This window comes from Phyllostomus discolor, chromosome 3 (assembly GCF_004126475.2).
Source record: "Phyllostomus discolor isolate MPI-MPIP mPhyDis1 chromosome 3, mPhyDis1.pri.v3, whole genome shotgun sequence".
NCBI classification, from domain to species: domain Eukaryota; kingdom Metazoa; phylum Chordata; class Mammalia; order Chiroptera; family Phyllostomidae; genus Phyllostomus; species Phyllostomus discolor.
Genome location: NC_040905.2, coordinates 161,924,863 through 161,948,743, shown reverse-complemented (window position 1 = coordinate 161,948,743; position 23,881 = coordinate 161,924,863). Strand labels below are relative to the sequence as shown.

General features: G+C 41.4%; 1 protein-coding gene across 3 annotated transcripts; it reads right to left on the bottom strand.

Moving 5' to 3' along the window:
* Positions 1–1,085: 1,085 nt before the first annotated feature.
* AK3 (adenylate kinase 3) lies at positions 1,086–23,121 on the bottom strand. Of its 3 annotated transcripts, none has more exons than XM_028507649.2 (5): positions 22,849–23,118; positions 8,399–8,518; positions 7,027–7,199; positions 5,874–5,992; positions 1,086–3,264 (listed from the first exon to the last, which is right to left on the bottom strand). In XM_028507649.2, exons 1-5 carry the CDS (start codon positions 22,997–22,999, stop codon positions 3,144–3,146), a joined length of 684 nt encoding a protein of 227 aa, XP_028363450.1. In that variant the 5' UTR covers positions 23,000–23,118; the 3' UTR covers positions 1,086–3,143. The 3 variants fall into 3 exon arrangements, with proteins under 3 accessions (XP_028363450.1, XP_028363457.1, XP_035877568.1); XM_036021675.1 differs by lacking the exon at positions 1,086–3,264 and adding an exon at positions 5,507–5,635 and having other exon boundaries at positions 22,849–23,121; XM_028507656.2 differs by lacking the exon at positions 8,399–8,518 and having other exon boundaries at positions 22,849–23,119.
* Between the last annotated feature and the right edge of the window lie 760 nt (positions 23,122–23,881).

Sequence of the window (23,881 nt, the reverse complement as noted above, 5' to 3'; positions counted from 1 at the left end):
TTTATGCTATTTAATTCTTCAAACACTTTAGAGTCCTTTGGTAAAATATGACACATCACCAGACTGATTTACACTTTGGTAAAATCCTTCCAAAGTGCCATCTGGCATGACGGTGTAGTTTTACGCAGCGCCATATATATGTGTGTGTATATATATGTATATGTAAACACATGGCCGTTAGTGAGCTTTAAACAAAAAGAAAAGGTACAGTAGGGTATGAACACTACAGAGACAATAGCTTTTCCCAGAAGCGTTAAGCACAGCTAGACTTTATTGTGTGTTTTAAAATTTTTAACAGGAACTTCCAAAATCAGTCTTGGATTGCCAAGACGGAAGGTATTTATGCATTTTACTAGTGTCTGGGAATATGTTTTTGTCAATGAGGAGACACAACCTATAAACATGTTTGAAAATACAAATTTATTCTTGCTGTTGGTTGCAAATATTAAAATGATTTAATACAAGTTCTATAATTACCATGATTTGTTATTAACATAGGTAAATTTTGTCCCAAACTATGAGTATCCAAAATACTTGTCTTTGCTGGACTGCCCTTCAGAATAGCTGGGTGAAATGTAGCTATGGTCTGGGGTTTAGAAATTTAAGCCAGTATTTAACCTATTTCAAATGGAATTGAGAAATAAATTTTTTTAAAGATTTTATTTATTGGGGGGAGGTGAAAAAAAGATTTTATTTATTTTTAGAGAGGGAAGGGAGGGAGGGAGAAACATCAATGTGCAGTTGCTGGGGGTCATGGCCTGCAACCCAGGCATGTACCCTGACTGGAAATTGAACCTGTGACACTTTGGTTTGTAGCCTGTGCTCAATCCACTGAGCTATGCCACCAAGGCTGAGAAATAAAATTGATGGTACTATCTGTCAGTTTCCATTTCCCACAATACATCCTGCTTATGAAGGGTGTACCAAAATAAGTGGTACTCCAGAAAATAGGGTTGTAGGTTTAAGTACTGTTCTCATTAGGCTTTAAGACAGTAGCTTCTAGCCATGGCATTCAGCTCCAGGCATGTTTCTATGAGACACATAAATCATAATCGTAATCATTACAGCATTGTGGCTTTTTTTTTGTAGCAGATGTGCTCCTCAGCAACGCTAGTCATCAGAACTGTCTGACATTAACTCAACATAAAACAAGTACTGTTTGCTTTAATAAAGAAAAAAGCAATAGTGCAGGTGTTTCCCAAACTAATGGATGCATGTGCAAAACTTTGGGTTGTTTTGGGGGTGAGGAGGGAATGGTCACAGGGAAGAAGAATTTTAAATTTCATAGCCATGTTCTCCCCTGTTTCTGATTCCAAATCTCAAGGGTGTCAAGAAGGCCAATATGGCTGCCATACTATAGCAGGAGATGAAGTGTAACATGAAAGGAAACCAGTTTCTGTACTGTTTTAAGAGAATTATTAGAAACGAGTCACCAATTCAGAGGCAGTGAGTCATCAGGGCAGCAGAATGGAAGGTGGAATGGAGCGGGCTCTGTGACCTACCTACCAAAGACAAAGCGATCATTACAGTTGTCAAATTGGATTGTATTCTTTAATACCTTAATACTAATGTATGTCTGATAACCTAGTGATAATTCGTAAGTTCAGTAGTTCACATTTTTAGAAAGCATGTTAGTATTAACATTCAAATAAGGCATTATAGAAAGTTTTATAAAGAAAGGAATGTTTACAGTAATCCTTTTTAAAAGCTTTGGTCCATTTTGAAAGATCAAATTGAATTTTTAAAAAATCGAAAGAAAAATAAGTTTTTCCCCCCCACAAAATACATAAGAACCACTTATAGGCAATTGCATTTTAGGTGCCTAGAATAAAACAGGCCACATTTTCAAAGGCAGTTTTTAACAGCTGTAGGAGGACTCGTTTCATTTGATTTGGCACCAAGTAAAGCCAAGAGTAAGCCTGCCACTGAAGACACACAGTCAGGCTTCTCCACTCTCCTATTGCTCCCCTCGTTCTGCCAGGCCGTAGTGTGCACAGAAGCATCCTTGCTGCTCCACTAAGGAATCAAGTCGCTTTGATTTTGAAATGGCTGCTCAGGTTTCACCCACCAGCAGAGTCCTTTACCCTTAGGACAGGGCAGCAGTGAATGCCAGCAGGTGTCAACTTCTTTGATTAGGACTGAACCCCTTCCAGAAACGTAGCATCTAGGCCCTTTTTAACCTGGGATGTAAGTCCTTTTCATCGCCACACCTGTTTACTAATTATGATTGCTATTTTTGTCCAGACAGTTTTCCCCAGGCAGACCTGATCTATTTCTTAATGAAAAAGCATGCTTGCTTTATCTAATGCCATGAGGGGTTTTTTTCTTCTTTAGTGTTACTCATCAAGGCAGATCATACATTCTGATCAAAAAGAGAAACCAGCAAGTAGGTCCAAAAGCACATATCTTAACCCAAGTATCACCTGAAAACATAGGCCTTTACATTTTCCTTTGAAAATACAACTCCAGTCCTTCACAAGACTTAATGTCAATTTCTAATTAAATCCTATAGGAAAGTACTTTCTATGCTAATTGATAAACTGAAAATTCTGAGTAACCTGAAGGTACATTTAACAACAAAATAAATACAACATACATGGCTAGCTTACAAATTTCTTTAGTGTAGAAGCAGCAGTGAATTTGCATCATTCAATTAATACGTAAATCCAGTTGCTTTTCTTCTGGAATTTTACAGACATACAGTACCACAAGACCATGTACCACAGTGCTAAATATGGCTTTTTGGCATATCTAATTAAAACCCTCTGATGAGATACTTTTCCCAAATGACAGAGGACTTTTTTTCTTTTACTTTTCCAGAAAAATAAGGGAACTTGATCAACCACTTACTCTTCTGAACAGAAGTTAGATTACTACCAATTGCTCTAAATGATTTTTTACAAGTTTCGTTAGAGATCTCTGATGTTTTTGAATTGTGCACCCATAGAAGATAACTGGATAAAATATACTAGATTTCAAAAAATGAGTATCTGATGCATTTGGCACATCCTTAATTTCCAGAATAAAATCAGTAGAAATTAAACAATTTTCAAAGAATTCATACATTAGAGTCTCAGGACAAGGAGCCTCTAACTACACAAATGAGGAGCTTCTGCTCATCTTACTAGTTACACATGCTTTCCTCATGGAGTAACTGGTGCTTTCTGGTTAATTTGTGGAACTTTTGTTTGTAGGAAGGCATATACATGGGGCCAGATCTTGTTGGTTTCGGTTCCAGAGAATGTTTCCAATACTCCTTTTTTCCTAAAGATGACAAAACAAAAAACACAACTCTTCATCATAAGCTTTTTCAAAGTGATTCTTAAGAGATGATAATGTGGATTTAGGGCTCTCTGTAGTAAGTATTAGGTCTGTGTGATCAAGGCACTTGGCTGGGCATGGAAAACCTGTATTTTAGCTTCAGTTGGGTCCTCTGGCTTACAGAAACAGTCGCTTAAAAATAATAGCACTTACGGGGTGGGGGTAGGGTGAGGGGGAAATGAAGACAACTGTTCTTGAACAACAATAAAAAAAATGTGAAAAAATAATAATAGCACTGCCCTGGCCAGTATGGCTCAGTTGGTTGGAGCATTGGCCCACAACTGAGAGGTTGTGGGTTCGATTCCCAGTCAGGGCACATACCTAGGTTATGGTTCTGTCCCCAATCCCAGTGCATATGATCCCTAGTCCAGGTGTGTGTGATCTCAGGTTGGGGTACCTATGGGAAGCAACCAGTCAATGCTTCTCTCTCGCATTGATGTTTTTCCCTCTCCCTCTCTCCCTCCCTCTCTCTCTAAAAAGCAATGAAAAAATGTCTTCAAGTGAGGATTTTTAAAAATGTAAAATAATAATGATAGTAACAGCACCACCTATCATCTATTGAGCATGTAATAAGTGCTTTACATGTAGCAGTTCATTTAATCTTTTCTAAAGTTCAAGTTCCTTATTTCACTGATAAAATGGTGTGTTACAGATATCAAGTAACAGCCCAAACCAAGGTTTTCAAACATAGGGCCTCTGAGACACCAGTACACGCCCTGGTTTTCTTTATCTACTACTCGTTTGCAAAACAGCTTCCTAACACTTGATTGTGCTTCCCCTTTTTTCACCTATGTTTTTTTTTCCCCCCTATGCTACTCGTGAGTTTCAGGGGAAGAGGAATAACTGTATTCTTTTTTACTGTATTTCTCCTTTTCTTCCCAGGCAGTTTTGTCTGACTTGGTATCAGACCAGCAATAGACTTGATATCAAAGTCTATTTATTCCAGCTTTCTGGGGGGGTAAGTGGTGAGGACAATGAGAATCCTGGGGTTCTTTTTCAAAACACACAGGTTCCCGCCACAGATACTGGCATCCCTCTTGCTTACCCTGCTCCTCCAACCAGCTCACTCACACTGGCCTCCAGGCTGCACAAGGGCAACAGAAGAACTCTAGTTAATATTCTTTCCAAAAATAAGATCTATCATGCCTCTGCAACCTTTTTACTGTATTTTCAGAGGTTTCACTGGGGGCAGAAGCATTCCTTTCTGATACCTCATTTAAGTTAAGACTACCTTAAATAATTCCCACCGAGTTCCTGCTAAAGTGAGGCATTATGCATATACAGCATTCTTTTCATATTAGAAGCCCTCCTGTTTCTAACTTCACAGGCATCTCCTAAAGCTTTCAAGAGAACAGGCTTCTAAACAGCTGTAAGCCTCTAGAAGAGGCACTTTAAAATCAAGCTAGTGTCAAAAATGGGTTAATTACCAAGGACACAACTATAGGCACCTATTCAGTCCTAAAGATGTACCTTGGACAAACATTTTAACTTTTATGTAATAAAACCAGCTTCGAATATTGGTCCTCTAAAGAGTAAGAGCATCATATTGTTTGTAAACACAGGTCTAATTACACTATAAATGTCCTGCAGCTGAAAGAGTTTTAATTCAGTTTTTCGACCCTCTGTTCTAACTCCCATTTTACAGGGGAGAAGACAGGTTAAGGCCAAGTTAATAAATGGGATTTGAACTGGGGCTGACTGGCTCCAGAATCCACCCTAATCACAATACGGTACTGTCTTGATGCTATATCATTGTTCAGTACAAGAATGAATAAAAGGAAAGGGGTTGTGATTAAGTCCTTTGTAAGAGAGGCAAAGGGTGAGTAAGGAAACTGCACTGTTTCTTAGCCTGAGTCAAATATTATTCAGTATAAATCCCATATTTGTTGTGAAATTCCCTGCAGAGCAGACAAAAATATGTTAGAATATAAGCTTCAAAAATTAGCCAAATAAATGATGTGAGGATTGGTTGCTATTTGAGTCTTCTGTCCTACTGAGGCAAGCAGGGGCATGATTGGGTTGGCCTCCCGGGCGTTTGTTCTAGCCCTTCTTCCCGCAGACAGCAGAGTGTGGGTGAGACTGACCCACTCCCAGCTCCAGGCGTGGACCAATCAGTGCAATCTCTCCCAACCCCGGGCCTGGTTCAGGCCTTGGGCTACAACAGTTAGGGCAGGGCATTCTCTCACCACAGTGGCTGGTCCAGTGGGTTCAGTGTACATGATACTCAGGGCTTTTGTTCACTGGGGAAGAGGGGACCTCTATGCCCCTCATGCAAGGGCTGTTCCTGGCAACTGTCTGCAACTATGCAGGAAGCCTGAGGACAAAGCCAATGCAAAGTTGAGGGAATGGCAAAACACTGTTCAAACCGAGGGGTGACTGAAGCCCAACCTACCATCTGGACTTCTCTATTACAAATGCTAATAAATGTCCTTTTTATCTAAATCAACTGGAATTGAATCTTCTCTTGTTTTAGCGTTTCAGCTGTAAAGCACAGACCATCAAAAACTGCTTTAGTGGTTCATGTGAGAGAAGTTCTGAAAAGTGACACTCACTGGTAGTATTCCAAGACGGGCTGTGTTTGAGCTTCGTAAGCCTTCAGCCTCTTGACAACTGTCTCTGGTCTGTCGTCCTCACGCTGAGTGAGAGGCTCTCCGGTCAGATCATCAATGCCCTGAGTGGGAGTTAGAACAGGCTGGTACCAAACATCTTATTTTTATAAGCAGTTATATGATTTTTAAACATATCTTCTCTATGCAAGCTCCAAGCACACAAATGTGCTTTTAAATAAGTGGGATCAAATCCAAACCCAGACCATTGCAACACAGAGCCATGAGACCCCTAGGATCATTCAACAGGGTCAGTCAGTCTCCTTAGAATAAAAGGTTTTCTAAACAGCCTCTAAATACACACTGTGGACCAATAAGGGGTCCTACAGAAAGTAACCTCACAAGGTAACCTGATCATAAATTCCTAAGTGGGCAGGTCGCAGTGGGTAGTCATGCCCAGGCATATACCTTCTTTAGTAAAAGATTTCTCTTTGCCTTAAGCAAGCCCTGTCCTTTGCCTCTGTGCATCTAGGTTAACACACCTTTGAAATGCCTCTTTTCAGACCCCTCAGAAGCCACCCTCAAGAGAGCACATAATCTTGTTAAGTGTCCAGCAGTCCAGTCCCTGCCTTGCTGCTCCCACCTTCCTGTAATCTTCCTTCTGTTCCCTCCTTAATTCAAAATGCATAAAAGAAGCTGCAAACTGCCATTCCAGGGAGCATTTTTCTCAGTCTGTTGAAATCTTGCTCCCAGCTATATCACTGTTTGGCTCAAATAAAATTTTATAGAAATTCTGTACAGATTTGGACATTCTTGTATCGACTATATGTATCACATATACATGATTGAGCCACAGACTGGAACTGAACTGCAAGCCCTAAATAAGCCAATGTGTCGCTATTTCCCCAACTCCTAATGCACTCCCTGGCGCGGAGTAGAAATCAATACATGGTTTTGAAGGAACAACAAGCGCCTGTTACTCCTGGGGATGCCTTCACTAACAAACTGAGTGGAGCACACAAGGACTACACCAAGTAACCTGAGAATATAACCTGAGGAGTTCTGGTCAGGTAGGATTTCCAAAGTCATAAAACTTCTGTCTGTGAGAACGAGAGGACTGGAGACTGCTATGTGGAAGGCCAGCTTCACAACTACTCACCACATTTTTGGGAGGGTTGAATTCGATGTTGTAGACTCGGCCACTGGCGGGATGAATCCAGCGAGCAGTGAGGCGTTGCTTAATGACTTCAAAGGGCACGTTCAGATTAATCACTAGATCTATCGGATAAGCTCTATCCAAGGCTTCTGCCTGAGGAAGAGTCCTTGGAAAACCTTTACAAATTAAAAAAACAAAAACAAAAGAACAGAGGAAGAGAAGGGAGGAAGAAAGGGAAGAAGGAAGAGAATTAATTAATGTTGAGCAATTTGAACAGAAGCAGTAGCACCAGCCAAGCTGATCACAACTGTAGGGCAACTACGATGGTTAGTTTCACGTGTCAACTTGTCTGGGCCACAGGGTGCTCAGATATTTATTCAGGGTGCAGCATTTTGGGGGGTGTGTCTGTGAGGGTGTTTCTAGATGAGATTAACATTTAAATCAGCAGACTAAGTAAAGCAGGTTTTTCTCCTCGCTGTGGATGGACCTCATCTAATCTATGGAAGATCTGAATATAACAAAAGGGCTGACCCTCCCCTGAATAAAGGGAATTCCTCTTGCCTGGGAGCCTTGGAGCTAGGACATGGGCTTTTCCCTGCCTTCATACTCAAACTGAAACAGCTCTTCCTGGGTCTTGAGCCTACTGGCCTTCAGACTAGAAGTATACTATCAGCTCTCCTGGGTCCCCAGCTTACCAACTCACCCTGAAGATCCTGGGATGTGTCAGCCTCCATAACCATGTGAGCCCACTCCTTACAATAAATACTTCTCTCTTCAAAAATTAAAATTCAACCCATTCTGCCACTCTGCCAGCTTATAGCTGATTGTCAATTAGCCTCTAACCTTTCTTCCTTTCCTGGTAATCCTTCCTCTTCATAAAAAATTCTCAAACGAGGGGAAAGGAACTAAAGTCACATCCAAAAAACTTAGAAATCATGCAGTTCACTTCCCTATTCCGCGTGGATAAGGATGCAGGCAGAGCCCTGCCAGCACGGCTCAGTTGGTTGGGTGTCGTCCCACAAAGCGAAATGTTGCTGATTTGATTCCTGGTCAGGGAGTGTGTCTAGGTTGCAGGTTTATCCCAGGCTGGGGCCCGTACTAGATGCAACTGATTGATGTTTCGCTCCCTCTCTTTCTCTCTCCCTCCCCCTCTCTCTAAAAAAAAAAAAAATACATAAAATCTTTAAAATAAACATAATTTTTTTAAAAGAAGAAGATGCAGGCAGAGAAGATGACTGGCCCAAGACCTCAGGGTAATTAGTGGCAGAACCCAGGCTCCCTGCCCACCATCTGTGACGTCTATAGCCCATGAAAGGCTCATTCTCCTGCCCACACTCATTTTGAGCAGCTGAAATGCTAGTGACACTTCACTTACCATCCAATAGCCAGTTATATTGGGTGAGGTTTTTCAGCTCATGAAAGGCCAGTCGAGTCATGACATCATCTGGAATGAGCTTCCCTTGTTCAATGAAAGTCTTGGCTAACACACCAATCTCTACAGCAGAATGAGGGGAGAAAAGCAAATCAGCAAATCAGTTTTATCCCATTCCAGGCCCCTTAGGAAACTGGGTGCCTAAAGACCTCTAGATAACACACTCATTTGAAAATGTGCTTCATCAACTTTTTCGATAAAAACAGAGGTTACGAAATAACCTATGCCTATTTCAAATTATCCATTATGGAAAACCATAAATAAGTAGGCAGAAAAATACTGGGAAGCTATCTCTGTGAAAGAAATTGTGTGATTTTTTTTACACTTTTGTACTTTTCTATGTTTTCTAAATTTTCTATCAGAAAAAGTATACAGAATTATGGAAATTAGTTTCTCTTTAAGGAAGAATCATGATTTTTAAGTGGGTTGGTTTAAGTGCTCTAGAGACTTTTCTAATCACTAAAATAGATGCTGCTGTCACAACTCAATTTTTGACCAGATGAACACTATGATTATATTACATTTCTATTAATAAAACACCCCAGAAAAGAATGTATGACCAATTTAAAAATATTACTCAACTATACGTCATTCTTATGCAATAGTATTTTAATTTTCTCATCATCTTTTTCCAAACTATTTATATACATTTAGAATTATAATACCATTGTAAAATGTGTACATATAGTTTCGTGGTCTTTTCTCCCTTAGTATTATTATGTAAATAGTTTTCAGGAAGTAGACAGACACATTTCACCTTCTCGAGCAACCACAGAAAGAATTATAACTAAACCTCAAAACAAGTAACACCCAGAACTGTCCGAAATCCAACTGTATGGAAGTTCCACAACCAAGGATGTAAAGAAGCCACATTCATCTAGACGGGTAGGAGGGGCGGAGATGTGTGGCGAAGGGGCAGAGAGATGCACAGACGTGGTGTGGTGTGGAGAGGTGCCGGTGGTGGTGGTAGAAGGGGCAGTCACACACTCACATGTGGTAGATAAAAATCGGGAGGGATACCTTAGGAGCAAGCGATCCCAGCCCCAGGCCAGACCACACAGTCCAGGGTTCCAGGGCCAGGTAGATAAACACCCATAACTTCTGGCTGTAAAAATCGCTGGGGATAGGGGCGGTGAAAGAAAGTGCCAGATTTTCAAGAGACTCCACCTAAAGGACCCACACGGTCTTAGAACATATGCAAACCCACCCACTCTGGGATTCAGCACCAGAACAACAGCTGAAAGGGCGCCAAATACGGGGAGTGAGTTAAGTGACAGGAAATGGGGTGAGCGCTGGGCAAACCTCCAGAAGCCAGACAGTGGTACTGTCCCCTCTCTGAGCCCTCCCCCCACACAGAGCCACAGAGCAGTGAAGCAGGCTGCCCCACCCTGGCAATTACCTAAGCCTCTGCCCCACAGAATTTACTGGTGCCTTTTGTACAATAGGCTACACTACTGAGACAGGGAGTTAAGCAGCTCTACCTAAGATGCAGAAACAAACACAAGGAGAATCTTAAAAGCAACAAGAGAAAAGCAGGGAGTTACCTACAAAAGAGTTTCCATAAGACCATCAGCTGATTTCTCAAAAGAAATCCTGCAGGCAAGAAGGGGCTGGAAAGAAGAATTCAAAGTCATGAAAGGCCAGGACCTCCATCCAGGATTACTCTATCCAGCAAGCTATCATTTAGAATGCAAGGGCAGATAAAGTGTTTCCCAGATAAGGTAAAGCTAAAGTAGTTCATCACATCACCAAGCCATTATTACATGAAATGTTGAAGGGACTTATTTAACAAAAAGATCAAAACTATAAACATTAAAATGGCAACAAATTCAGCCCCGACTGGTATGGCTCAGTGGATTAAGTACCTCTGGCCTGCAAACCAAAGGGTCACCAGTTCGATTCCCAGTCAGGGTTGCAGGCTGGTCCCCAATGGGGGGCACTCGAGAGGCAACCACACAGTGATGTTTCTCTCCCTCTCAAAAAAAATGGCAACAAATTCACAACTATCAACAACTGAATCTAAAAAAACAAACTAAGCAAACAACCAGAAGTGGAACAGAATCATAGATATGAAGATCATTTTGAGGGTTATCACTTGATAGGGAGAAGGGAGAGAATGGGGAGAAAGGTGGAGGGGTTAAGAAGCAAACTGGTAGGTACAAAATAGGGAATGTTATGAACAGTATAGGAAATGGAGAATCCAAAGAACTTATATGCACAACCCATGGACATGAACTAAGGGGAGACTGATGGAGGGAAGGGGGAACACCAGACATAGCGGGACAAAAGGAGAAAAATTGGGACAACTGTAATAGCATAATCAATAAAATATATTTTAAAAATATTTTTCAGTGATTTTTAAAATGATTTTATTTATTTACATTTAGAGAGAAGGGAAAGGAGGGAGAAAGGGAGAGAAACATTAATGTGTGAGAGATACACCAATCAGTTGCCTCTCACATGCCCCCAAATGGGGATCTGACCCACAACCCAAACTTGTGCCCTGACTGGAAACCAAACTAGTGACCCCTCAGTTCTCAGGCCAGTGCCCAATCCATTGAGCCACAACACCCAGGGCTATTTTCAGTGATTTTATATAGTCATTTTTTGTAACTGTATTTCATTCCATCAACATATACTCACATTTGATATATAAAAAATACACTTTCACATTAGTGCTCTTAGACATTTAAATTATCTAAATTAGTCTTGGTTTTTCCCTACTACTACTTTTAAACATTTTAATACTCTTTTTTTCCCTACTTTCTATTTCTTTTTTTTCTTCTGAATTAATTCTGTTGGATAAATTCCCAGGAGTCAGATTAAAGGGTCAAAAATATATTATTGTTTTCATAATTCTTGGTATGACTTACCATATGGACTTTAAAGCATATTGTTTTTTCTAAAAGTTGTTTTTATTGATTGTGCTATTACAGTTATCTCAATTTTTTGCCCTTTGCCCCTCTCCACCCAGCACCCCCATTCCCTCAGGCAATCCCCACGTGAATGTTCATGTCCACAGGTCTTGTATATAAGTTCTTTGGCTACCCCATTTCCTATACTGTACTTAACATCCGCATGGCTGTTCTGTAACTACCAATTTGTCTCAGAGGCTCTTTACACTATCCTTGTTTTCTTAGATTCTTTTTTCTTGTTCTGATTGGTTGTTTTATGCTTCCAGCTGTTCCAAATCGTTGATTTGATTCATGGCTTCATCCACTCTACTGTTGTTTCCCTATAAATTGTTTTTTATTTCATTTAGTGTATTCTTTGTTTATGACTAGATCTTTTTTAGGCTGTTGAGGTCCTCACCTTGTTCCTTGAGCATCCTTATAAACAGTGTTTTGAGCTCTGCATCTGATAGTTTGTTTATCTCCATTTTGTTTAGTTCTTTCCTGGAGTTTTGATCTGTTCTTTCATTTGGGCCATGTTTCTTTGTCTCCTTGTTTTGGCAGCCTCCCTGTATTTCTATATAATAGGTGGAGTTTCTATGACTCCCTGTCTTGGTCATGTGGCCTAATGAAATAGGTGTCCCATAGGATCTAGTGACACAGCCTTCCCTATCACCCAAGCTGGGCACTCAAGGTGTAGGCTGAGTACACCCTCCTCTTCTGGCTGAGCTTTGATTGTTGTGATAATGGTAGGAATTGGTAGGGATTTACCCAGGCCAGTCAGCTGCTATAACTAGCTGTGACCACTGACCACCAACCTTCACCCTCCGTGGAAGATCAGCTGTGCAGTGGCCCACACCACAGAGCAGAACTTCAGTAGGGCTCTGGAGCCCACTGCATCCACTCCTTGAGCATGTCTCTTGTGGGGATGGATGGGTGGTGGTGCTCTGGTGTGGTCTGTAGCTGTCCAGTTGGTGTGCAGGCTCTGTGGTTTTCTGGGTGGTTCAGGCCAAGGTCATCCACCTTCTGTGTTTCTCTGGGGTCACTTGGCAGAAGAGATAAAGCATCTGCAGATAGTTGCTACTTGTGCTGGGCTTGGAGGTAGGTACCCAAGTGAGCCCAGGCTGTGAACTGAGGCTGGTTGCTGCTAGTGCCAGGCCTGGAGCCACTCAGCAAGAGGTACAGAGGCTGAGGGCTTGCTGAGACTGGCTGTTGCTTGCTTGAGAGAATTTAGAAAGATCTAAAGCATGACCCAAGAGAAGCCATTCATATGGAGAAGCCACTGTTAACAGCTTGGGTGGGCCCATAAATTGGGTGGGTTGCAATCTCAGGGAATCAGGGGGTTGGGGGCAAGCAGTGTGAGCCAGGTTGATGGAGTCTCAGATATGGCACCTGCCTGCAGGCTCTGTGGCTCTGAAGGGGGAGGGCTCAGAAAAGGAATAATGGGCCTCTACCCACAGTTTTATCTGGGACAGAGCTGTCTTCCGGCTCTTGCCTTGATGCCCAGCACTTCAGTTCCTCCCCGTATGCCACTGGTGCCTTTCAAGCTGCTACCCTGGTATTGGAGCTCAGAAGGAGTGAATCTTAGTAAGTCTTGTGCAGGCCCTTTAAGAGGTACTGCGTGGGACTCCCAACAGTTTCTTCTGCCAACTCAATCCCCACTGGTTTTTATAGCCAGATATGGGGACTTACCTTCCTGGGACTGGAACCCTGGGCTGTGGGCCTAGTGTGGGGCTTGGACTCCTGCTCCCGAGATATCCTTCCCAATTTTTTTTCCATCACATGTGTGTGTGGGACCAGACCATTCCATGCCTCTGCATTTCCACCCTCCTACCTGTCTGGATGGATGTGGTTTCTTTAATTCCATAGTTGTCAGATTCCCATTCAACTCAATTTCTGATGGTTCTGAGTGATGGTTGTTCTATAGTTTAGTTGTAATTTTGATGTGGTTGTGCGAGGAGGTGAGCTGTGTTTAACCATACCTCCATCTTGACCAGAAGTCTAGAGCATATTGTAAATTGCCACGAACTTTTAGATTTTAAATAAGCACATTAACTGCCTGGAAACTGGCAGCCATTTGCCAGGTGTACTGCCTGGGTTTACCAACTGCATCTGGAAGAGGGACTGGGCTCAGAGAGAAAGTACTCAGGATTCACTAAAATAACCTGTTGGGAAGGTCCACATACATAATACGCGCACACCTCTCTGTTCCCCATCTTTTGACCACTGGCCCTGGGAAAGGAGAGCACAACTTCAACAGTGTTTTGGAAAAGATGTAAAAACTTGAAATCCTCCAGGGCTGAGTCCCTAAAATTGGTATCAGTCACACCCCTCACCCCTCACTCTTCAGGCCAAGCCCTCTTCTGAACCCTCAAGTACTGACAATAAATGGATTGAGATGATGAGACTAACTGAAAAAGTATCTAATTTCATCAGTATAAGAATAGCCTTAAGAAAAGATGACTTGCTCTCGCCATTTCTATTCAGCATTGTACCAGAGACTGTAGCCAGGGCAATTAGTCCAGAAAAAGAAACAAAAGACATCCACAAAGAAAGAAGTAAAGCTATCTCTATTTGCAAATTACATGATCTTATATATAGAAAATACTAAGGCATCCACTAAAAGCTATTAGAACTAATAAATGAGCAAAGTTGCAGGATACAATGTCAATATACAGAAGTCTAACAGTGAACATCTGAAAATGAAATTCAAAAAACAATTCCATGTATAATTGCATCAAAAATTAAAATACTTAGCAATACACTTTTTTAAAAAGAGCAAAACTGTTAATCTGAAAACTGTATTTTTAAAAGAAATTAAAGAAGACCTAACTACGTAGAAAGACAGCTCATATTTATAGATTAGAAAAGTTACTATTAAGAATTCAATATTGCATGAAAATGACTGACAGATTCAATGCAATCCTATCAAAACTACCCCAGCTTGTGCCTGCCTGGTGTGGCTCAGTTGGTTGGGTGTTGTCCTACAAACGTAAAAGTCATAGGTTTAATTCCTGGTCAGGGCACATGCCTGGATTGCGGGTCAGGTCCCCATTTGGGGGCTTGCAAGAGTCTCTCTTGCACATCAATATTTTTCTCCCTCTCTGCTCTCAAAATAAATAAATATAATCTTTCCAAATACACACACACAAATACAAAATCCCAGCTCATGCTTTGCAGAAATTGACAGACTGATTGTAAAATTATGTGGAAAGCAAAGGACCCAGAATAGCCAAACCAAACTGGGAAAAGAACGAAGTTGGAGAACACACTTCAGATTTTAAAACAGCCATCAAACTGTGTGGTATTAGTATAAGGATAGACATATAAACTAATGGAACAGAACTGAGAGTCCAGAAATAACCCCTTAAATTTACAGTCAATAATTTTGAACAAGGATGCTAAGACAATTTAATAGGGAAAAATATCATTTTAAACAAATGGTGCTGGGATTAAACTGAATAGACATACACAAAAGAATAAAGTTGGACCTTATACCATATATAAAATTAAATCAATATGTTTTTTAGACCTAAATGTAGGTATAAAACTACAAAACTCTTAACTGGACACTTCATTAAAGTTAAAAACTTAAATGCTTCAGAGAACAGCATCACAAAAGTGAAAAGACTATCCACTGAATGGGAGAACATTTTTATAAATCATGTATCTGATAAGGAACTTGTATCTAGAATATTTAATGAATTCTTACAACTCAATAATGGGCAAAAGATTTGAATACAAAAAGGAGATATACAAATAGCCAATAACCACATTAAAAAATGCTCAACATTATTAGTCCTTAGGGAAATAACAAGTGGTAACCACAATGATATACTACTTCATACACACTAGGATGGCTATAATCAAAAGACAAATAAAAGTGTTGCCAAAAATGTTGAACATATATTGCTGGTAGAATTAATGATATAATCAATTTGGAAAGCAGTGTGGCAGTACTTTAAAAGGTTAAAGAGTTACCATATTACCCAGCAATTCTACTACTAGGTATATACCCAAGAGAAAAAAAACCATGTCCACACAAAAACTTACATGTGTTCATAGCAACATTATTCACAATAGCCAAAAAATGTAAAACAACCAAATGTCCATCAAGCAATGAATGGATAAGTAAAATGTGGCATACCCACACAAAATTATACTGGTTAGCCATAAAAAGATGAGAAGTACTGACACATAGAAAGTGTATGAACTCTGAAAACACGCTAAGTGACAGAAGCCAGATACAAAAGACATGTATCACTTCATTTATATGAAATGTTCAGAAGAGCTGGATATGTAAGATTAGTGGTTATCTAGGGCTGGGACCATTGGGGGAAAATGCAGAATGACTGCTAATGGGAATAGGTTTTCTTTATGAGGTGATAAAAATGTTCTAAAATTGATTGTGGTGATGGTTGCCAAACTTTGAATGTCATATGAAACACTGAACAATATATTTTAAGAGGGAATTTTACTGTATGTGAATTATATCAATAAAGTTTTTTTTTAAGGAAAGATGGGAAATGCCTGGTAAGCGAAACAAAACAAAAAGCCATTAATTTATAACTAACAACAGAAAAACCTCCAAATATTGTGTTTTGTGAAAAATAGTCCCATGCATAGTCTTATCATCTTTTTCATTTATCACTAACAACTTTCTATATCAATAAACATTTGTGTACAATAGTTACTAAAATCTAAAGTATGTAATGCTCCTGTTGGAGTTTATTTAAAAGAAAAAAAAACAATTCAACTTCCTATGTCAAAGCCTGAACAGATTGTTTATTATATTTCAAATTTTTATCTCCTCCCAAAATTAAATGCAAGGACACTTGTCCAGTATATTCTTTGCACAATTGGTTAATTTTTATTCCCTTGATTGGCTATAATTTAATATTGTACCTGAACAGACTCCTCATAAAAATACTATTTTGTTTTGACTCAAAAGTTAACAAATGGGAGCTTCCACACTGACAAAATATAAACAGGCAGTTTAAAAATTAATTATTCAAAATAAGCTAATTTTCTACAAAGGTATACACAAATCAAATAGAAAAGGAAATTTAGAGGAAAATAGGGAAGTTAAAGCCACCTTTTAATTTTAAGGAAAATTATCAGTAATTCTACAAACACGGACATTAATTTGAGAGATGAGTCTTTGTATTATATAAAAAGCCATCTGTAGTTGTACCTCTCATTTTAAAGTTTGGCCATTCTTATAACATTACCCAAGCCAATGGCACCTCTTATCTGAATGATCTCTAAACAGTTTGAGCATCTGTGAAGCGCAAAAGCAGGCCTGGCCAACCTGTAAGTAACAGTTGTCTTTTACATGTGCAGAAAAGGGCTACAGAGAATTAACCTAGTTCCTGCCAAAATTCCTCTTAGGAAAGTATAAACTTACTTTAAGAACTTGTCAAAAGAAAACAAAATTAAACTACTGGAGTAAAAGGGAATGAGATAAATAACCTTACACCCAATCAAGGGCTTTTTGTAAAAACCTTTCTCAAATAATAGTCAGTCAACATAGTAGTTACCATAGCAGGAAGGAGATGTGACTTGGGATTACAGCAGGTGGCCCCTTAAGTACCAGTTTTCTGCCTGGGGTAAATAGGCATTCATATTCTTCTTCTAACCATTCATAAAAATTATAATACCTTCATCCATGGGATAGGTCACAAGATTATGTTGAAAATAAAAACCTCTCTCTTTCTTTATCAGCAAATGTTTATTTAGAAAGTCACAGAAGTAGACAAAGTGAGCCAGCTGGGCTGCATGGGCTCAAAAATGAGTTATAGAAGCACAAGAAGGGGCCCTTGGAACTTAGGAGAAAGAAAGTGAGGATCTAGGTGCTTGGGGGAAGGAAAGGGGAATTGTTTGGATGTGAGAAAGAGTAGCCAGGAGAGAAGGAGGGAGGGAGGGGGAGAGGAGGAGAGGGAGAGAAGGAAGGAGTGAGAGAGGGAGAAGAGAGAGCACGCACACATATAAAAACCTCTCTTGACCACTGGTCCCTCTCCGACCATCACCCAATCTCCTCCTCAGTGAAGCACCTAGTGAGAGTTCCAGTCCCAGGTCTATACTCCTCCCCTTCCCACGCAGCTTCAGGATAGAAACACAACTCAGAAACTGTATAAAGAAACTGGGTCTGGCCTCATCATGTCTCTCCCTGGCCCCTTCCCACCATCTCCACCAAACACTCAAACCATACCCCTTAGCAGGGAGCTCCATATACTCTAGGACCTCCTCCTGGCCTCTGCACATGTCTCTGTCTCCTCTCTGCTGCCTCATAAGCTCTTGCTCATCTTTCAAGATACACCTTAAAGGGACCTTCATAGTGAGGTGTCCTTCAACTTCCTAGGCAACTAAAAGTTCCACCTCTGGACTTGTTTCTATTGGAGCACTTATCACACTGCTGAAACTATCTGTTTATGTGTTACTATGGCCTGAACTATGTCCCCTGATCCATGTGTTGAAGTCCTAAACCCCAATGTAGGTGTATTTAGAGATAGGGCATTTAAGAAGGTAATTAAGGCTAAATGAGTTCATAAATGGGGGACTTTAATCCAATCTGACTGATCTTATTAGCAGAGGAAGAGACACCAGGAATATATGCAACAGAGGAAAAGCCCCATAAGGACAGAGTAAGAAGGTGGCCCTTTGCAAGCCAGGAAGAAGGGCCACACCAGAAACCAACCGTCCCAGCACTTAGATCTTGGACTTCTAGCCTCCAGAACTATGAAAAATAAATTTCTATTGTTTAAGCCATCTTATAGGTAGTATTCTGTTACGGCAAACTGAGCAGACTAACACACATGGCTACCCACTCACCTGCCTTCCACTCCTACATTCCAAATGTGAGCACCCCCACTGAAATACATTTGTCTGTTTCTCTAGCACCTAGCATACACTAGGTGCTTGATGGCGCCATGGGTGGATGCATGCATGCATGGATGGAGAGCTGGGTGGATGGATGGAGAGATGAGTTGCCTGGATTCCCTCTTGCAATGGAATTTTAAAAGGCCTAACTTACTTTGTTTTAAAAAAAATCTATCAAAAGCCTACTTTCTTTGAGATGATATTAATTTTCAGGTTCATCTTTTTAAAATACTCTTCATTTAAACATTTTATGTATGTTTGTATGTATGTATGTATGTATTTTTAGAGAGAGAGGAAAGGAAGGAGAAAGAGAGGGCAAGAAACATCGATGTGACAGAAACATCTATCATTTGCTTCTCTATTGATTGTTTCTCATATGTGCCCCGACTGGGGATTGAACCAGTGACCTTTTGTTTTGTGGGACGATGCCCAACCAACCAAGCCATACTGGTCAGAGTACTCTTTAAATTATTTAAACAAACTTTAGTGTACCCATAAAATAACAGAAAAGGGCAAAACAACCCAAATGTCCATACCTCAGTGGTTAAAGAAAGGCAATATATCCATTCAGTGGAATGTTATTCAGCAAAAAAAAGAAATGAAGTACCAATACAATATGGGTGAGCCTGGAAGACATTGTGCTCAGTGAAAAATGCCCGACATAAAAGACCAGATATTGTATGATACCATTTACACAAAATGTTCAAGTATGAAAATAAGGACAAGAATGTAGATTAGTGTTGCCAATGGCACAGATTGGGTGGGGAGAGACGGGAAGGGAGTGATTGCTAATGGGTATGAGGATTATTTGGGGGAAGAAACAGGAAAACTGGGTAAAGAGTCGTAAGTGCATGAAATAGCCCTGGACAGATCTTTTCACTAAATGCTGTCTTATACTTTTTGGAATTCCAAACCAGGTAATGCAATGCTTATTATAAATCATTTTTTTGCCATTGTAAAAATAGTTTGCCCTGCTGTCAGTATCATTCTAATTAGGCACACCTGTCCTCCCTGGGCATACATAGCAAAAGGTTTGTTAGACCTACAGAATCCTGGGAACTGACAGAGGCTTTGAAGATATCTACTGACTTTAACCTCCTCAGTTTACAGATGAGAATAAATAACATTCAAAAGGGCTAGCCATCCAGTCCAGGGTTACATCTTCGAGAAGCACTAAGCTGCAGTGGAGTCTCTCAAACTTTGGGCAATCACATGGCAACCTCACAATTTCTGCCATAGTTGAGCTCTTATCTACTATTTTGATCCTATTTGATCATACCATATTTATAGAAATTCCACACTCAGGAATTTATCTGGAGTCAGTAAGCAGAGATGCTGCCAAATATTCATGTACAGGGATAGTCATTGCAGCATTTATTATAGCAAAGTATGGTTAACAACATAAATGTCCAATAACAGATAAATGTTAAATTAATAATTGTGCAATTTTTTAAAATTTTATTTATTGATTTTAAAATTTTTGTTTATTGGTTTTAAAGAGAGAAACATTGATTTGTTGTTCCACTATTTATGCATTCACTGTTTGCTTCATCTGTGTGCCCCAACTACAGATTGAACCCACAATCTTAGCGTGTTGAGATGATGCTCTAACCAACTGAGTTACGTGGCCAGGGTTTATTGATTTGAGAGAGAGAGAAGAAGTAGGGGGGGGAGAGAGAGAGAAAGACTGATTTGTTGTCCCACTTACTTATGCATTCACTGTTTGATACTTGTGTGTGTCCTGACCAGGGAGGGATCCAACCTGCAACCTCGGCATATTGGGATGGTGTGCTAAACCAACTGCACTACCTGGCCAGGGCCAATAATTGTGCAGTCTTGATGAGACTAAATATTCTTAATGGTGTGTGAACATGCTCACAATAAGTGAGGTAAAATATATCTAAGCAATAGATTAGAATATAACAAACTGCAAACACATAATAGCAACAGAGAAAAAAAGAATATAAGAAAAATCAGCAAAAGGTTCATTATAATTGTCTCTAGGTAGTGACCTCAACAGAGGATTTTCATTTTCTTTTTTATATTCTCATGACATGTTTTTCCTCCTTTATAATACATATACTTTACTCTTAGTATCAAAAAACACTAAGCAATATTTTAAAAATAAATAATAACATATCTCTTTTGGCTCTGATCCTGTGGGAAATACCTAATTTATTCACAATTATTATTGAAAATATATTCTTTGTCCTGAGATACAAAACATCTGTAATAATAGTCTCATGACCTCTCTATAAACTCCATTTTCTGTTTTCCTTGTTAAAGAATCGCCTGTAAAAACCACAGAAAGAACAGATGCCTGAGAGAAAATGACCGTCTTTCCCTCCCTCTAGCTTCTCTTTCCAGGTTGTGGAGACAGAAAGAGGACCGCGGCCTGTCAGGGATGCTAAGGGTGAGCAAAGAGTATTATACCTGAATTTTTAAAAAAAGTTTCCTTACTCGCTTTAAATTAATATTGTAAATGTTTTGTGCTTTCACAAATTAACACTGTTAAGGATCTTAACAAATTAAGATCCCTAAATCTTCGCTGAAGGTGTCCTGTAACCACAGTTACGTATCACTGCTGAGTTATTTTTCAGAGTTGCTTCAGGGTTCTTGACTCCTTTCCGTTTTGAATCATCTTACCCAACTAGGTGCAGTACTGGAGGCTGTTTGTTGCCTAACTACTTCAATATGTTGCATCAAGAACACTTGGCACGGGAGCCAAACAATTCAACCTTTTGAAGAAGTTGAGTTAACTACAAAATACTTTATGATTTTTTTTAAAGATCAATGTTAGAAGAGAAAAATGAAAGTAGTGATACACCAACTAGGTGCTGAACCAAAGAACTCCAAGACACAAAGTACAAACACTGGGGTGGTTCTTTTCTTCATCTAAATGTCAGTATTTTTGAAACAAACATAAAACCCCACCTAGAAGTAACTTACATGCTCATAAATTGGGGACTGAGTAAATAAATTATAGTCGATTCAGCAAATAGATAGAGAAATATTAATAAAATAAAGGGATTTCCATGTTTTCATGTGGAAAGACATCCGAGATATAAAGTGAAAACACACTGGTGCAGAATACATATATAGCATGATTATATATTAATAAAACAAGGTGTATACATGTTTGTGCTCATACAAAAATTTCTAAAACGAAAAACGTAACACTGTTCCCTTTGGAAGAATGGGACTGAGTCAGGTCATGAGAAAGGGCTTTACTTTTATTTTATGTACTTCCATCCTGTTTCCAATACCTTTTTTTTAACCTCGTTCAGGCATTACTTCTACAATATTTAAAAGGGACCCTCGCTCTGGCTGGTGTGGCTCAGTGGATTGAGTGCCAGGCTTGTAAACCAAAAGGTTGCGGGTTGATTCCTGGTCAGGGTACATGCCTGGGTTGGGGGCCAGATCCCCAGTTAAGTGAGTGAGAGGCAATCAATAGACGTATCTCTCACATATCAATGTTTCTTTCCCACTCTTTCTGCCTCCCTTCGCCTCTCTAAAAAGAAATAAGTACGATCTTTTTTAAAAATAAAAATGAGCTTCAAATGAATTCCATTTTGGAAAATGAAGATCAGCACTTTTGAGAAAAAACAGAAAACCTCACTCTAATGTTTGTTGACTTTTGGAAAACAGTTTTAAGATTTAATTTACATAAAATCGACTCATTGTAAAGTGTACAGCTTGTTGACTGGATTTCATGCTGAGTTACAAAAATTTATTTGGCATGAGAACAAAACAATCTTTCAGATAACTACGCACAAGAACAGCTTTTGTGTCTAAGAAATCTCTAGGGGTGTCCAAGATCTATGCCAATTATGTGGCTGCAGTAAGAGTAAATAATGCTCTGCCTTAAGATTATGGGAGAAAGCTTGGAACCAGAAAATCCCGTAGTTAAAAGAGGGAGGGGAGGGAAAGAGGGAGGGGAGGGAAGAGGGGAGGGAGGGAGGAAGGGAGAGAGAGAGGAAGGAAGAGAAGGAGGAAAAAAAACAAGAAAAAGGAAGCAAACAATTCTCCCAGGGGAGTTCAAACTGCAGCCCACTGCATGCGGCCCAGGATAGTTATGAATGCACCCCAACACAAAATCGTAAGTGTACCTAAAACCTTTTTTTTTTCCTCATTAGTTTTAGTTAGTGTTTATATATGTAATGTGTGGCTCAAAACAACACTTCTCCCAGTGTGGCCCAGAGATGCCAAAAGGTTGGACACCCCTGCTAGGCTGAAGGGCACGTGGAGAACAAGCCACAGTTCTATGGACTCTTAGGCAGTTGCGACTGGGGCTGAACTTGCCTCTCAAAGCCAAGCAGTTTCCTTTAATCTTTGAACTTCGAACGTGTCCTAACTTCCAAGTTCCTTCCCCTAATAACCCGCCTGAAGCTGTCCACGGAGGTCGGAGGTTTCGGTGAGCAGTCAGTCGCTCAGCATCAGGAGGTCTCACCCCTGGACAGCGGGAAGCAAATGCTGCATTCGCATGCCCGGACTCAAATCGCCTGCACCCAAATCTATGGATCCGCATCCCCGGGACGCGCGCATCACCCACCCACAGCCCCTCCGCCCTCAAATCCCAACCCCGGCAACTGCGCACGACACCCCTCCAGCTTGGGCTCCCACCTGTGCCCCGAAGCATGTTGTCTCGGAGCAGATCCCCGCTGGAGAGGTGCTTCAGCTCAAAGTGTTTAGTGATGCGCGACGACACGGTGCCCTTGCCGGAGCCCGGCGCCCCCATGATCACCGCGCGCAGTAGCCGCGAGGACGCCCCCATGGCGGCAGGGAGAGGCGCGACTGTGCGGGTTGTGCGGCTTCGGCCTGGCTGGGCGCTCCCCGGCTCTGCGGCCGCGGCCCGCGGACTGGCTGCAAGCGGGCGGCGGCGCTGTGCCCGGGCGCTCCCGGAAGTGAGGCGACGGCCACGGGGCCGCCCCTCCTGTGCCCGGCCCGCGGCAGCGCCCGCCCCTCCGTGACCCGAGCGCCTATTCCCCAACGTCCGGCCAGGCCGGCCCGCCAAGCCGCGCCCTCTCCGCCACCCCCGCGAGCTCCTGGGCTAACCGGGTACCCACGTGCGCCTCTACTGGCCTGCTCCCCACCCACCTGCTTCGGTCCGCTCCCACCCGGCGCTGCGCCGCACCTTCTTGCTCTCCTCCGCTGCCGGGGGCCCTCTCGGCGACCCCTGGTAGTCCTCCACCTCACCTTCCTCGGACCATCCCCCAGCCCCGTCGGTGACCCGCCCTGTCCCGTGAAATAGATCGCTCCCTGGGCAACCCCGGTGCGTCCCCTCCCTATCCCTAGCTGTCCCACCGCGCAGGGCGGTTACCTGACGCCACCCTTCCCCACCACACCCCCAACATCTGCGCAGCCCTCGCCTCTCGTCCAGACCACCTGCTGCCCTGCCAGTCCCAGCTGGGGAGACGGCGCCCCCTCTGTGCCTCTCCCAACCTCTGGGCGCCGGTCACCACCACCACCCGGACCCCTCTGCTCTCCAGAGTCCCCAGACCGTCCCCTGCTCCTTATCCTACCCACCTCGCTCCACTCTCCTCCCTCTCTTCCTCAGCTGCTGAGCGACCTTAAAAGAACCAGTTCCCTCATGCTTTCACTCTGGTTTGTAAGGTAGGTTTATTCCTCGTGGAATTCCAGTAGGTGAAAAAGAGCG

Excerpts from the sequence above, each read along its gene's own strand:
- AK3 (XM_028507649.2), bottom strand. The coding sequence starts at position 22,999 with ATGGGGGCGTCCTCGCGGCTACTGCGCGCGGTGATCATGGGGGCGCCG. Across the intron at positions 8,519-22,848 it reads CAACATGCTTCGGGGCACAG|AGATTGGTGTGTTAGCCAAG; the intron begins GTGGGAGCCCAA and ends ATTCTGCTGTAG. Across the intron at positions 7,200-8,398 it reads ATATAACTGGCTATTGGATG|GTTTTCCAAGGACTCTTCCT; the intron begins GTAAGTGAAGTG and ends TAATTTGTAAAG.